At 48.1% G+C, this 15,458-nt stretch overlaps 1 protein-coding gene across 1 annotated transcript in view; it reads left to right on the top strand.

Annotated features, from left to right (window-relative positions):
• PLEKHN1 (pleckstrin homology domain containing N1) overlaps positions 1-15,458 on the top strand; it is a 55,728-nt gene that overhangs the window by 21,667 nt on the left and 18,603 nt on the right. Inside the window, exons 3-7 of the mRNA XM_056865330.1 lie at positions 3,629-3,775; positions 4,492-4,572; positions 4,917-5,004; positions 11,389-11,513; positions 15,084-15,233. Coding sequence (XP_056721308.1) covers positions 3,629-3,775; positions 4,492-4,572; positions 4,917-5,004; positions 11,389-11,513; positions 15,084-15,233 — 591 coding nt within the window. The remainder of the gene's footprint in view (positions 1-3,628; positions 3,776-4,491; positions 4,573-4,916; positions 5,005-11,388; positions 11,514-15,083; positions 15,234-15,458) is intronic.

A 15,458-nucleotide genomic window follows, 5' to 3' on the forward strand; every position in this document is an offset into this window, starting at 1 on the left:
CTAACCAGAGCTCATTCTGTTTAGTTTCTGAGATCTGGTGAGATTGGGCTAGTCTGGGCCATACCCTAACATTAACAGAAAATGTTCCAATAAAGTAAGAAGTCATGCCTTCCTTTCTCCTTCCTTCCTTCCATGCACGTAACATTGCAATTCTGAGCACACCTGAAGAAGGTGTTTTTTGAGGGTTGCCAACCTCCAGGTACTAGCTGGAGATCTCCTGCTATTACAACTGATCTCCAGCTGATAGAGATCAGTTCCTCTGGAGAAAATGGCCGCTTTGGCCATTGGACTCTATGGCACTGAAGTCCCTCTCCTCCCCAAACCCCTCCCTCCCCAGGCCCAGCCCCAAAAATCTCCCGCTGGTCATGAAGAGGGACCTGGCAACCCTATGTTTTCCTCTTTGCCAGAAGACTGGAGCCTGTCCCAAATGGTGTTATCTGTCTATAGGCGCTGCTAAGTTTTTATCCAATTAGGCCCAGCAAAGCCAAAGCAATACAAGATTAAAAAAAAAAAAGAGCTCACAAACAATTAACACCTTGTCACCAGTTAACCGGTTCCTCTCTTTGTGATGATGGAGGCTGGAGTGGGTGTTGTGAAGCCCATTCCAGAGAGGTGAGGTAACAAAAGCACTCTGAGCAGCATAGGACCAGCTATTAACTGCTGATCCTTCCATTTATCAAGGGGCGGATTTTGCAGCTGTCTCCTTGGCATCGGCTGCTGGAAAGCAGCCCATGTGGATTAGGCAGAGATATGACCGGCTAACTTCTGCCCTCCTGGATCGTGCGGTGGGCCAGGGATTCAAGCCTCCATCCAGCTTCAGGCTACGTGTGAACTTTTCCCTTTCTGACATTTAAGTGCATACGTTTGGGTTGCCACAGATCTTTTCCAGGCTGCTTTAGTGTGTGCTTTCCAAGGTCTGACAGGGGAGAAGAAGCTATTAGTTGCTCTCTGGCTGGAGGCAGTTGACAGCTGAAGGCTATATGATAACCCACACCGGTGCTTATGTTGTACCTTTCATCCCGCAATCTACCTCTGATAAATAGGTCTTGCAGGTTTCTTGCGAGGCTCCAATAACCTGCCACACCTGTTTTGCCAAAAATGACAGTGGAGCATTAGAAAGGAGTGCATACAATAGTTCTCATGTACTGTTTTCATATATAAAATCCAACCTCCAGTAAAAATCCAGTAAAAAATATAGCACAGTGAGGAGGGGCTCTAAGCCAGCCAGCCCCTGCTGTGCTACCTCTTTGCTTTTTTATATATAGGGGGGCAATACAAATACTCTGGTTGTGTCTATTTATCTGGTGGCATAATAAAGATTGCTCCTGGAAGTCTTTTGTGAAAAGGTAGGCAAAAACTCTATAGAAAAATTTTGGTTCCTGCTGAGACACCACAGCAACTAAGGTATGATTGTGAGGCTAAATACATATAAAGAAGTGTGTGGAAAAAGACCTCCTGTGTCTAAGCTATGCCCAGCTCCACTTTGGAAAGCAGCGGGAGAGGGTGCACGACGCCCATCAGCCTAAATTGAGCTCTCACTTTTCCCCGAGTCTGGCAACCTCTAGTTTGGGTCAAACTCAATTAGCGCCTTTGCAGATCGCTTAGCTGGGTTAATCATCATGCTGCTTGTAGAGGAGATTAATTTTAGCTTCTTTTAAAGCCCCCCTCACCCGGCTTCTGTCCAGGGCTGTAAGCAAACAGGCCGCATGGAGAAAACACCCTGGGCTGGCATGGAGACCCAGCAACAAACACTCCTCCCGTCTCCCTTTGCCTAAAGAGCAGGCATCTCCGCTGATTAGGATTGCCAACTCCGATGGCAAATATTGCCTCTTCCCCCTCCCCAGTCGGTTTAGGGAGTGGACGGGGTGGGGGGGCAAGCTAATCCAGGTCAGAAATCTGGAGATTTGGGAATACAGCCAGGTCACAATCTGGCGGGGTCATGGGTGAAGTCAGGGCAGAACTTGACTGGCCACATGCAAAGTCACTGTAGAATCTGACAGACAGTAGTCAGAGTCAGGAGAGGTGCTGGTGAGTTGTGGTTGCGATCAAGACAGAATCTGGTTTGTCGTATGCAGATAGGGTTGCCAACTGCAGGTTGGGAAATTCCTGGAGATGTGGCGGTAGAGCCTGGGGAGGGCAGAATTTGGGGAGGGGAGTTTAGCAGGGATGTGATGTCACTCTAGGACTTCAGTTTCTCCTAGACGATGGTATACCATAGAGTCTGCCCTCCAAAGCTGCTATTTCCTCCAGGGGAATTGATATATGTAGTTTGGGGATCAGTTGTGATTCTGGGAGATCTCCAGGCCCTACCTAGAGATTGGTAATCCTATATGCAGGGCTAAAGTGGGATTTGGTGGATTGTGGATGAAACCAGGAAGAACATGATGGGTCATGATGGACAAGGCCTGGCAAAATCTAATGAGTGAGGACCGAACCTGGCTCTTCAGCCCCCAGAGCTAGTAATCTTTGAATCGTTTCCCTGGCTGGACCCATAGAAAACTGATTGGTTGTGAATCTTCCTGTTTTATGTCTTCTGTTACCAAATGTTCTAGGAGCAACATAAGTAAGCTTCATTTTCCATGTGAACTGGACTGTGGGACAGGTTCAAACGGAAGGGGATGAAATACTGTGTGCCCGGGGGTCTGGGACCCTGTTACTTTTAATTTGACAGAACTCCAAAGCAAGCTTAGAAAGGAAAACGAAGACTGTAATAAACTAGAATAATCAGCGTGTTGATGGAGAATCGGGGTTACAGCCGAGTATTTCAGTACATTTCCCCACTGAAATACAAAAAAGGTCTGCACCCAGCCTATCAGTACCAGAACCTGATTATGGCCCACTGTGGCTCAGCGGTAGAGCATCTGCTTGGCATGCAGAAGGTCTCAGGTTCAACTCCTGGCATCTCCAGTGAAAAAGGGATCCAGTAATAGGGGATCCGGTAGTAGGTGAAGTGAAAGACCACCTCCTGATACCCTGGAGAGCCACTGCCTGTCTGAGTAGACAATACTTACCTTGATGGGCCAAGGGTTTGATTTACTATAAGGCAGCTTCATGTGTTCCATATGTGTTCCCCCATCCCCCCAGTAGTTATCCACATGCATGGTGTAGTGGTTAAGAGCAGTGGTTTGGAGCTGTGGACTCTGATCTGGAGAGCCGGGTTTGATTCCCCACTCCTCCACATGAGCGGCGGAGGCTAATCTGGTGAACTGGATTCAGTTTCCCCACTTCCCCATTAAGTTTCCCCACTCCCCCATTAAGTTTCCCCACTCCTCCACATTAAGTCAGCTGGGTGACCTTGGGCTAGTCACACTGTCTCAGCCCCACCTACCTCACAGGGTGTCTGTTGTGGGGAGAGGAAGGGAAGGTGATTGTAAACCGGTTTGAGTCTCCCTTAAATGGTAGAGAAAGTTGGCATATAAAAACCAACTCTTCTTCCTCCTCCTCCTCGAGATACTGAAAAGGCAGTGTAATCTGGATATCAACTGTAATAGATCTCCAGGTGCTACCTGGAGATTGGCAACCCTGATTAACAACCATATTTCAATTAATTGTGGGTTCTTCCTTCAGCGATGGTGATCCATTTTTACATATCCATATTTCAATCACTCCTCTTCCGTCTTTGTTACAGAATCTCACGAGCCAGGAAAATGGGAAGGAAAATTTAGACCAGCGTTTCCCGTCCCTTTTCAAGAAGGGCCGGAGGAAGACCGTGGTGCGCAACCTGGGGAAAATTATCTATTACTCGAAGGTCAAGTTTAAGTTTCAGCACTGCCAGGTGAGTTCTGTGGAAATGCCAAATATTCCTTTGGGAGGCTGGGAGGAGCAAAGTAAGAGTCAAGACAGGCAAGAGTCGTCAGCAACTGGATCCTCCCAGCATTTTGGACATGCAATACAGGAACCACGCAGAGGTTTGATGCAGTTTGGGGCTGCATAAGGGGGAAACGGGATTTAACCCTTTCCCCATAAGGTTTCACTGATCAAAAACAGCCACTCCTCCTTCCAGCACTGTTGTAAAACCTCAAAAGAACAGATGCCTCTGGAGGGAGGTTGATTGATGAAACCACATAGCCGTGAAAGAGTTAAATCCACTCTTGTCTCCCTGCATGGCTCTGATCTGGATTCCAAAAGAAATATGATCTGGTTTTCTGATCTGGATGTTGTAAGATTAGGGTTGCCAACCTCCAGGTACTAGCTGCAGCTCTCCTGCTATTACAACTGATCTCCAGCCAATAGAGATTGGTTTCCCTGGAGAAAATAGCTGCTTTGGCAATTGGACTCTATGGCATTGAAGCCCCTCCCCAAACCCCGCCCTCCTCAGGCTCCACCCCAGAAACCTCCTGCCAATGGCAAAGAGGGTCCCGGCAACCCTATGTAAGATCCATGGTCTCTATCTCGTCTCATTTGACGCATTATTCCCCAATAATAACAAACTCCCTAACTCATTCATTATTCCCCAATAATAACTTTTTGTATGTGTTCTTCCTTTTACAGGAGGTGAATGACTGCTACTTAGAACTTTTCCAGGCCTACCTGTATTTTCAGTCCCTTGGTCCGAACGGACTCACCTATCAGGTAAAGGAAGCCGGAATCTATGAAGCCACATTGGTTGCCTAAAACGAAAAGCAATTGAACACACCAAACAGGTGAACGATTACTTGTCAGTGGGCAGGCAGTCCTGGCTTTGTGCTGGGGAAACTGGCCAGCCAGCTTCCAAAGAATAATGGATTCCTTAGAAAGCCGAGGGCAAGATGGACGCAGGTTTTTTCTGGGTAAAAATCACAGTAACGTCCGAATCTGTTCGGATACATGTATTGTAATTCAAATGGGGAGTGCTTGGCACAGGAAATTGGATCGATGCACAATAAGACTGCAAAATAAAAACCATAAAGTAAATAAGTTGTGTTCTGCTCCTGCAGGGCCTGCTGCCGTTGAAAGAGCTCCAGCTGAATGAAATTGAAAACTTGAAAGGGAGCGAGCAGGAAGTCCACGCTTTCCGAATTACAGGTATGGATGATTCTGCTTCCCTCTTCTCTTCTAGCACGTCCCTTGCCTTATAGTTACCGTGCAGTTGGTTACCTGGTTTAAACAGTGCACCGCCTCTATGCATAAGGGCACCAGGGAGATAAGAAGGGGGACTTGAGCCCCAGGATGTAGAGATGTTGCATTCTGTATGCCTCCTGTGCTGCTGGTTAGAAGGTTGACTGGCTTACTCTCTGGCTTACTCTCTGCATTAAGCCTGGTGAGCATAAATGCCCTCCGTAGAAGGGGTTCTTCAAGTGCCACAAAGTACTGCTGTAATTGCCCATATTTAACTTGTAAACATAACTTGAGAGAGGAGCATATTGATGGAGTAAATCGACATATTTTGTTGTTGTTCTTGGTCTAAAATTCTTTGTTTGATAGTATTGAACGCTGATTTTTCATCTAGCATTGACAAATCCTCTAAGGGAAAAGCTGCCGCTAGTGAGAGTAGATAGATAACACCGAGCACAATGGACCGATGGTCTGACTTGGTGTGTGGCAGCTCAGTGTGTTCCTGTCCTTGGTAGGATCATTTCTGTGTCAGAACACTGTAGGTCAAACCCACTCCCACCCCTACCCTCTTTTCTCTCCCTCTCTTTTAAACTTTGTTCTGAGTCAAGCAGCTTGTCGCAAACCCTTCCCAGGACGGCAACCTGTCTGCTTAGTCATCCCTGAATTACCGCCACTGCTTGCCGGCCACTGATAGTTTAAATGGCATGAGGCAATGGGAGAGAGTGAGCCAATAAAGATTCTGGATGCGGCCAAACCCGAGTGAGTTGCGTAGCTCTGGCTGCCTACGTGCTTCCATGCCAGGTGTGTCTTATAATGGCAACGGATCTGAGGTGTAATTTATGCATTGCAGAAGGGGACAAATGCATTCAGAATGAACACATGGGCCATTTATGCAGGGTCAATTTTGATGCTCGCTCAAAGCTCATTTTAAAAATGCGACTTTAAAAATGCCTATTCACGGTCCCGAAGCAAAAGGAGAAATTCCATCCCCCCACTCGCCTGCAGTAAAGGTTCTAAAATCTCCCCTTGCTATTGACCCTCCAACAACTGACATTCAGAGGTATACTGTTTCTGAACACTGAAATGTCACGGCCAACAGCCATTGGTAGACCCACCCTCCATAAATGTGCCTGATCCCTTTCTGAAGCCATCTAAACTAAGAGCCATAATTAAATCCTGTTGCAGTGAGTTCCATAAGTGACCTATGCGTCGTGCGAGCAACTGTTTCCCTTTGTCCGTCTTGAATCTACTCCCTTTAGCTTCAAGTTCTAATATTATGAGAAAGAGAGAAAAAGGGTCTTTCTGTCCCCTTTCCCCATACCATACACGATTATGAACATCTATCCTACAGCCCAACAGTATACATGAAAGCTGTCAGCGCAAGTTAGTTTCACCAACAGGGCAAAAGAGCATGTCTCAAGGGTTATTTCAGCTTGGGGAAGAAGGTGCGGAGGGAGTGGGAGGCTTAAGCCCCTCCTTTCCAGGCTGAATCAGGCCCTATGTTCCTGAAAATATAAGTTTAATCCAAGAACTTCCATCATATGTCTGGCTGACGGGAACAGTGCATCATGTAGGTTGCTATCGTAAGTATATTTACCAGGAAGAAGTAAGCCCCATTAAACTCAGTGGAAAAACACGTTTTGGATTGGGCAATTTAGGAAGTTATTTGTTCAAGCAAGGTTTTATTATATGTCAGTAAAAGCTCCTTAACAGAAAAATAACCATCCTTATTGAACATTTATGATTATCATAGACACCAAAGTACATGGAATCGCTAAGACTTGGCTTATAGAAATTCCTCTGAATTATGAGTAAATCACTGCATCACCTTGAGTGTCTGTGATAGCCCAACAGGAAATGTCTGCCTACTACATTTTTATTCATCCCTTTCATTAATGAACAGAGGGAAGCATACACAGTTCTCTCTTCCTACATTTTTCTCGACACAACAACCCTGTGAGGAAGGTTAGGACAAGGAAAGTGACTGGCCCAAGTCATCAGTGGGGATTTGGCACCAGATCGCCATCGTCTAACTAGGGTTTACCAATTCCAGTTTGGGAAATTCCTGGAGATTTGGGGGTGAAGTAGGGTTGCCAGGTCCCTTTTGGCAACCGGTGGGAGGTTTTTGGGATGGAGCCTGAGGAGGGTGGGGTTTGGGGAGGGGAGGGACTTCAATGCCATAGAGTCCAATTGCCAAAGCGGCAATTTTCTGCTGGTGAATTGATCTCTGTCGGCTAGAAATCAGTTGTCATAGCAGGAGATCTCCAGCTAGTACCTGGAGGTTGGCAACCCTAGGGTGAAGCCTGGGGAGGGCAGGGTGTAGGGAGAGGTGGCACCTCACGAGGGTTCAGGGGTAGAGAGTCCACCCTCAAAAACAGCAATTTTCTCGAGGGGAACTGACCTCTATTTTCTGGAGATCACTTGCAATTCCGGGAGATCTCCAGGCCCCACCTGGAGGTTGGCAGCTCTAAGCCCAACACTCCAACCACTGCACCACACTGAAATGTACTCATGCAGCAGCCCCGCCCAGTAAGGAAGGCTGTTTCTGGTCCTTCCCGTGGAGTCCCCAGGAGGAATCTACACATGAACACATGAAGCTGCCTTATAGTTAATCAGACCCTTGGTCCATCAAAGTCAGTATTGTCAGACTGGCAGCGGCTCTCCAGGGTCTCAGGCAGGGGTCTTTCCCATCACCTACTTGCCTAGTCCCTATAAGTGGAGATGCTGGGGACTGAGCCTGGGACCTTCTGCATGCCAAGCAGATACTCTACCACTGAGCCACAGCCCCTCTCCATGGCTCTCCAGGGTCTCAGGCAGGGGTCTTTCCCATCACCTACTTGCCTAGTCCCTATAAGTGGAGATGCTGGGGACTGAGCCTGGGACCTTCTGCATGCCAAGCAGATACTCTACCACTGAGCCACAGCCCCTCTCCATGGCTCTCCAGGGTCTCAGGCAGGGGTCTTTCACATCACCTACTTGCCTAGTTCCTTTAACTGGAGATACCAGGGATTGAACCTAGGACCTTCTGCATGCCACTGAACCACGGCCCCTCCCCAAACCTTCCGATCAAACCTTGTAATGCTGGCAGTCCAATCTGCCGTAGAGGCTGGCGTAGAGGAAAACATGTCTTTTTTTGTCTGGAATTTAATCTGAACTTGTTTGCTACTGAAACCAGTCATTTTCCCACCCCAACCTCGCTTTTACTTTTCTGTTGGAATTGCCTGGGGTGGGGTGGGGGGCCAGGAGTTAGCATGGCGATCTTAGATTGCAGAGGGGAAAAGTTCATGCCCTCTGATGAGCCCACGAAACAGCTTGTTATACCGGCATCTGCGAAACCTCAAGATTTGTTCAGGCTTCTCTGTCCCAATCACAAACTAGGGCATTTCAGAAATTCAGAATGCAGGCTGTGCCGCTGAAGCCCTGTGACTCAAAACGTACCGAGCAGAAGCATATTCTCTGGGCCTTGGCCACTCCCAAAGCTCTGATAGGGATTCGCTGCTATGCCTGGACATGCCTGATGTATATCCTCTCTGTGATGTCTTTAATTTGCATGGAAATAGAGTCTCCAGTTGCTTCCAGATTCTCTCCCAAACTGCAAACATGTGGGGGGGGGGCTTCCACGTGACATTGTCATGGAAATCATTCTGCGATTGCCCGCATTCCAGGTTTTCCCTGGCTACGCTGCAAAGTTTCCCAAACATGCTTTGGTATGATATTTCTGGGAAATATTTGCCGTAGAAATTAGAGCCACACCAGGGAATCATCCCTGTGTGGAAGCAACCTCTGCATGTGAGAGGGAAATGAACTGTTTATGTGCCCAGTGAGGATAGTTAGTGGGTATGAGCAGCTATAAAGCATTGGCGGATATGTGCCAAACTGTCCCTGATAGATTGCGTTTTGCCCCGGTTCTGATTTCTGAAGACACCTTCTTCGAATGTCGTTGGCATGTGTTGCTAGAAACTCCTTCCTCTGAGTTTCCAGAAGTGAGGGGGGGGGGGAGAACAGATGTCTCTTAATCCCACACTGAAGCCATTGTTCGTGCATGAACACTAAGGCGCTACCACTTGCCGTTCCACCCTCCGCAGCTGCTGAGGTTTATTTCAAATTGATAACCAATCGTGGGACAATTATGTTTCTCTAGTATATTTTTAACCCAACGTGGGGGGGAAGGCTCTTAGGTAGCAGGTGTTAGGAAAGACCTTTGCACTGCGGGGAGGCACAATGCTCTGACTTGGTCTGATAGCTTTCAGTCAGAGTTGCCAACCTCCAGGTGGGGCCTGGAGATCTCCAGGAATTACAACCGATCGCCAGACCATAGAGATCAGTTCCCCTGGAGAAAATGGCTCCTTTGGAGAGTGGATTCTGTGGAGCCAGCGTGGGGTAGTGGTTAAGAGCAGTGGACTCTGATCTGGAGAACCGGGTTTGATTCCCCACTCCTCCACAGGAGCGGTGGATGCTAATCTGGTGAACCAGGTTGGTTTCCCCACTCCTACACATGAAGCCAGCTGTGTGACCTTGGGCTAGTCACACTCTCACCTCTTCCTACCTCACAGGGTGTCTGTTGTGGGGAGGGGGAGGGAAGGTGATTGTAACTTGGCTTGATTCTTCCTTAAGTGGTAGAGAAAGTCAGCATATACAAACCAACTCTTCTCCTTATCCTTCTCCTTCTCCTCCTCCTCCTCCTTCTTCTTTATACACGGATAAGGTCCATCTCCAAACCCGGCCCTCAAAATCTCCAGGTATTTCCCAACACAGCTAGCAAACCTACTTCCAGTGCATCATTATGTTTTTCCCGTTTTGGAGGACATTGATTCATAGAGTCACCATGAGTCGGAAGCAACTTGACGGCGCTTAACACACACGCACACAGGAAGGCCAAAGTTATTGTTCTGCTGATAATGATTTGTTGTGAAGGCTTGCAGACTGCCAGCTTATCTCAGTTCTCCAAGCGCCTCCAATCTAGCTTGTTTCAGAGCGCACCTGGCGTTCATTTTCATAAGAGGTGGTTAATCAGCGATCAATCCTTAGCGTCAGTCATATCCTGCCTCCTGGAAGCAGGCAGTTAACTCTGCTGTAGTGTTTATTAGGATGACTGGGCAAGGGTGTGAGGGGCGCATGGCTGAGAATACGGGAACAGGCAGGTGGCTGGAGCTGCTTCTCAAGTGTAAGAGAGAGCTGCAGAGGGGGTGATCAGAGGAAGGGCCACTGCCCACTCTTAGGGCGCTCTCACACACGCTGAATATTGCACTTCCAGGATCGTTTGCAAGCGGATTTTCTCACGTCACACAGGTCTTTTATGCAGGGACGTTTCCCCACGGTCACCCCCGTCAACTGCTTCGGGGCTTCCTTTTGCTTATGCATGCCTTTTCCACCCATCAGAAGTCCCCTCACTTCCCCCCTGCGCTTTACCCACATTTTCCAGATTCTGGCTAAAACAGCATCTGGAAAACACGGGCAAAACGCGCTGGGAGAGGGAAGTGACCTCTGACTGTTGGAAAAGGCATGCATAAGCAAGAGGAGTCACAGAATCATAGAGTTGGAAGGACCACCAGGGTCATCTAGTCCAACCCCCTGCACAATGTAGGAAATTCTGAACTACCTCCCCCACACACACCCAGTGACCCATACTTCATGCCCAGAAGATGGCCAAGGTGCCTTCCCTCTTCTCCTCTTCAGGCTAAACATGCCCACCTCCTTCCACCTTTCCTCATATGACTTGGTCTCCAGACCCCTCACCATCTTGGTTGCCCTCCTCTGGACACGTTCCAGCTTGTCTACATCTTTCTTAAAGTCCTGAAGCAGCAGGCGGGGGTGACCGAGGGGAAACGTCCCTGCATAAAAGGCAACAGTAAAATCCAGCGGCACTTAAAGTGCATTTATTTGGCATGTGTGAAAGAATCATATGAAGCTGCTAGCTCCCAGCCAAGCACTAACTATAATTGAAGAAGAAGAGTTGGTTTTTATATGCCAACTTTCTCTACCACTTAAGGGAGACTCAAACTGGCTTACAATCACCTTCTCTTCCCCTCCCTACCCTGTGAGGTAGGTGAGGCTGAGAGAGCTCTAACAGAGCTGTAACTTGCCCAAGGTCGCCCAGCTGGCTTTGTGTGTGGGAGTGGGGAAACAAATCCAGTTCACCAGATTAGCCTCCGCCGCTCATGTGGAGGAGTTGGGGAATCAAACCTGGTCCTCCAGATCAGACTCCGCTGCTCCAAACCACTGCTCTTAACCTCCACACCACACTGACCCTGCTTAGCTTCCGAGATCTGATGACATCAGGCTAGCCTGGGCCATCCAGGTCAGGGCTCCAGCCCTTTGCCCTGTAGTAGCATTTCCTCTGCTCTCTTTTTGCAGGTCCCTTGCTGAACCCTTTGATCGTCTACTGCCCCAACAGGTCAGAGCTGAACCGCTGGCTTTACCACTTAGAGAAACAGATCCATTTAAATGGAGGGAACCTTGACTTGCCCTTCCTGGCTCAGGTGAGTGTCTGATTTTGGTGCCGACCTAGATGTCGACAGACCAAATGAACGAAGTTGAGCAATAGGACCAGTGGCTCAACGCTGCTGTTTGTTATGAGTGTCTTCTAACCCTTCCCTTTCCCTAGCATTGACCACACATCGCACTGCACTGTCCTGAAGACTAGAAGACTGGTTTTTTTTTATAGAAATGCAAATTGAGATTCTCAAGATGCCGAGATCTATACCCACCTCCCGAGGAAGCCTGTTCCACTGAGGAACTGCTCTAACTGTCAGAAAATTCTTCCTAATGTCTAGATGGAAACTCTTTTTATTTAATTTCAACCCGTTGGTTCTGGTCCGACCTTCTGGGGCAACAGAAAACAACTCGGCACCATCCTCTATATGACAGCCATGGCTGCGTATGCTTTTAGGTTAGGAGATCCAGTTTCAAATCCCTGCATGCCAGATGATCCTAAGCCAGTCACTCTCATCCTAACCCACATCACTGGATTGTTGTGAGGATAAAATGAAGGCGAGGATAACCATATATACCACCCTGGACTTCTGGGAGGAAGCATGGGATAGATAGAACAGAAAAGCCGATGCTTTATCAGTTCTAAAGTGAAACAACAAAGTTAACCTTTGGAAGAGCAAAATGTCTGGATCGAGCCAGGGCTTCTTGCTCTTATAAACAGAGATGGAGTTCCCATAGAGTGGAATTGCTGGTTGCTGGAGTTTCTAAGCCACCTAGTACAGCCGACGAACCGGTCATGCAAGTTTCTCTTTCATCTCTGATTCACAAGATGTTTTACGGTGATGTACTGTAAATTAGTCTAAGCGTTTTGTCTGTTTTTATGTCTCCGGTTTTAAACCCTGAGCCATTTGAATACCTTCTCCAAGGGGAAAAAATAGGTTAAAATACTGTAAACAAGCACATCTGTTTTGTCAACCCAGAACACCTTCTTTTTATACGGCGGCAGAAGGAGGAACTGAGTTGTTAGGAGCCAGACGGGGAAACTGTGAGTGGGCAAGAAACTCCTTCAGCAGTCTGTGTCTCATCCCCGACACTCTCTGCTTCCCTGATCCAGGCAGAATTACTCATGCGTGGGAATTCTCCAGAAAGGGACTCGTTTTGTAACACGGAGAAGAGCTTTTTAGCTAAGGAGTTTCCAGGGACTGCTGACGACAGGGCTGAAACTAAAACATTGCAGCCAACCTGCCTGGTGCTTGCTGGTTTAAGGAAGAAACTTCACAGGTGTGCATTCCAGGACAGCTTCCAATTCATACTTGCTAAATCATCATTTCCCACACTGCAAAACCTTTGATGTGGGGGGGGGGGAAGGTAAGCCCTTCGCTCCCGGAATAGGACCATGGTTGGAGCATGAAGGGGAAGGTGTGCCAAGAACACACATGTGTGAAAATGCATGCCTTTTACCCTGTAGATCAGGAGTGGGGAACCTTTTTTCTGCTAAGGGCCATTTGGATATTTGTAACATCATTCGCGGGCCATACAAAATTATCAACTCAGAACTTGCCCCCACACATTCTGGCCCTGCCCCCTTTACCCCTCCATTGTTGCCACTTCCGCCCCCAGCCCTCTTGTAGTACAGAGGGAATATGTTTCTCCATGGCCCAGGTGGGAAAGGGTTAATACAGCTTCTTGGGCAGTCCTAGCAGCTCCATAGCTAACGACTCTTCTGCAAGGGGGAAAGAAGATCCCTTTTCTTGGCAAAACAAACTCGAATCCACCTTGAAGAGAGGCTGTTCCTGTCCACGGGAGGGGGCAGATTGCCAGTCTTAGATCCTTCTGAGCTAGAGATCTGCCAGGACCCACAAAGGGCCAGACCAAATGATTTCACGGGCCTTATTCGGCCCCCGGGCCTGACGTTCCCCACCCCTGCTGTAGATTGCTTTAGGGCCAAACCACACATGATGCTGAAATGCTTTGATATGAACACCAGACGTGTAATTTGGCAGTCTCAGAGGGAGAGAATTCTAGATCAAGGCCATGACCCACACAAAAAGGTGTGGTTAACTCTTCCCCTCCGCCCCACAACCAGAATGGACCCCTGAAGTCCCAATAGGTAAAGGTAAAGGTCCTCTGTTCAAGCATCGGGTCATTCCTGACCCATGAGGTGACATCACATCCCGACGTTTACTAGGCAGACTTTGTTTACGGTATGGTTTGCCAGTGCCTTCCAAAGTCATCTTCCCTTTACCCCCAGCAAGCTGGGTCCTCATTTTACCGACCTCGGAAGGTTGGAAGGCTGAGTCGACCTTGAGCCGGCTACCTGAAACCAACTTCTGTCGGGATCAAACTCAGGTCATGAGCAGAGCTTGGACTGCAGTACTGCAGCTCACCACTCTGCGCCACAGAAGTCCCAATACAGGGGGGGGGGGAGATGAAGAAGGGTTGGTTTTTATATGCCGACTTTCTGTACCACTTAAGGAAGAGTCAAACCGGCTTACAATCCCCTTCCCTTCCCCTTCCCACAACAGACACCCTGTGAGGTGGGTGAGGCTGAGAGAGTGTGACTAGCCCGAGGTCACCCAGCTGGCTTCATGTGGAGGAGTGGGGAAACAAATCCAGTTCGCCAGATTAGCCTCCACTGCTCATGTGGAGGAGTGGGGAATCAAACCGGGTTCTCTAAATCAGAGTTAACCGCTCCAAACCACCACTCTTAAGGTAAGAAACACTCAGAGGTGGTTTGCCATTCCTGCCTCTGCATAGCAACCCTTGTATTTCTTAGTGGTCTTCCATCCAAGTACTAATCAGGGCCAACACTGCTTAGCTTCCGAGCTCAGATGAGATCAGACTGTCCTGGGCTATCCAGTTCAAGACAACATGTCTCTACTATATATAAAATGCCTATCCAAATGTATACCATAAGCACATCAACACAGAGAAATTTGAAGCAGGACATGGAATGGAACACTGGACACAATAAAACTATGGAACAAGTCTGGAACAAATAGCGGATGGTGCCGAGTTGTTTTCCGTTGCCCCAGAAGGTCGGACCAGAACCAACGGGTTGAAATTAAATCAAAAGAGTTTCCGTCTAGACATTAGGAAGAATTTTCTAACAGTTAGAGCGGTTCCTTAGAGGAACAGGCTTCCTCGGGAGGTGGTAAGCTCTTCTTCCCTGGAGATTTTTAAGAAAAGGTTAGATGGCCATCTGTCAGCAACGCTGTCAGCAATTCTTAAGCAGATGATTAAGGGGAGGGCATCTTGGCCATCTTCTGGGCATGGAGTAGAAGGGTGTGGGGGCAGGTAGTTGTGAATTTCCTGCATTGTGCAGGAACTAGATGACCCTGGTGGTTCCTTCCAACTCTATGATTCTATGATTAGACCAGTGGTCCATCTAGTTTATCACCTTGTTGTGCACAGTGACCAGCTAAATGACCCCGGAAGGCCTCAAAGCAGGCCTCCTTGCTCCTTAGCAACGGATATTTCACGGTATATTGCCTCTGAATGTGGAGGTTTAATCATCATGGCTTATAAACCACTGTAGGGCCTGGGGCACTTGCCCATGACAAGTAGATTTGTGTATACTGTACCTGTGTTATTGTTCCGTTGTGTCTTCCTTTTAGAATGACTGGAAGCAGAGCTCCGTTGGAAGGGAGCAGCTGCGTTGGTCTTTGCAGAACGCCCCCGTGCGGGAATGGAGAGGCACCCAGCGGGAGTCTCTGGGCGACATCCTCTGCGTCTCTAAAGTGAAGCTGCAGCATTTGCCCTTCCAGGTGTGACCTTCGGAAAGCAAAATAATATTTGCTTTTTGGGTGGCTGTTAATCTTTTGGGAAGACTTGGGGTGATAGGTTTTTGCCCTGGATCTGACCGAGTCTGTGACTTGGCTCATGTACTTGATTAATCTAATCTGCTTGCAGGACGCTCACAGTTTGGATAGTGATGGAGTTCTAGGGGCCCAGTGACACAGTCATTTAGGCAGAGCTGTGTATATTTTTTT

This window comes from Euleptes europaea, chromosome 19, assembly GCF_029931775.1.
Source record: "Euleptes europaea isolate rEulEur1 chromosome 19, rEulEur1.hap1, whole genome shotgun sequence".
Taxonomy (NCBI): Eukaryota; Metazoa; Chordata; class Lepidosauria; order Squamata; family Sphaerodactylidae; genus Euleptes; species Euleptes europaea.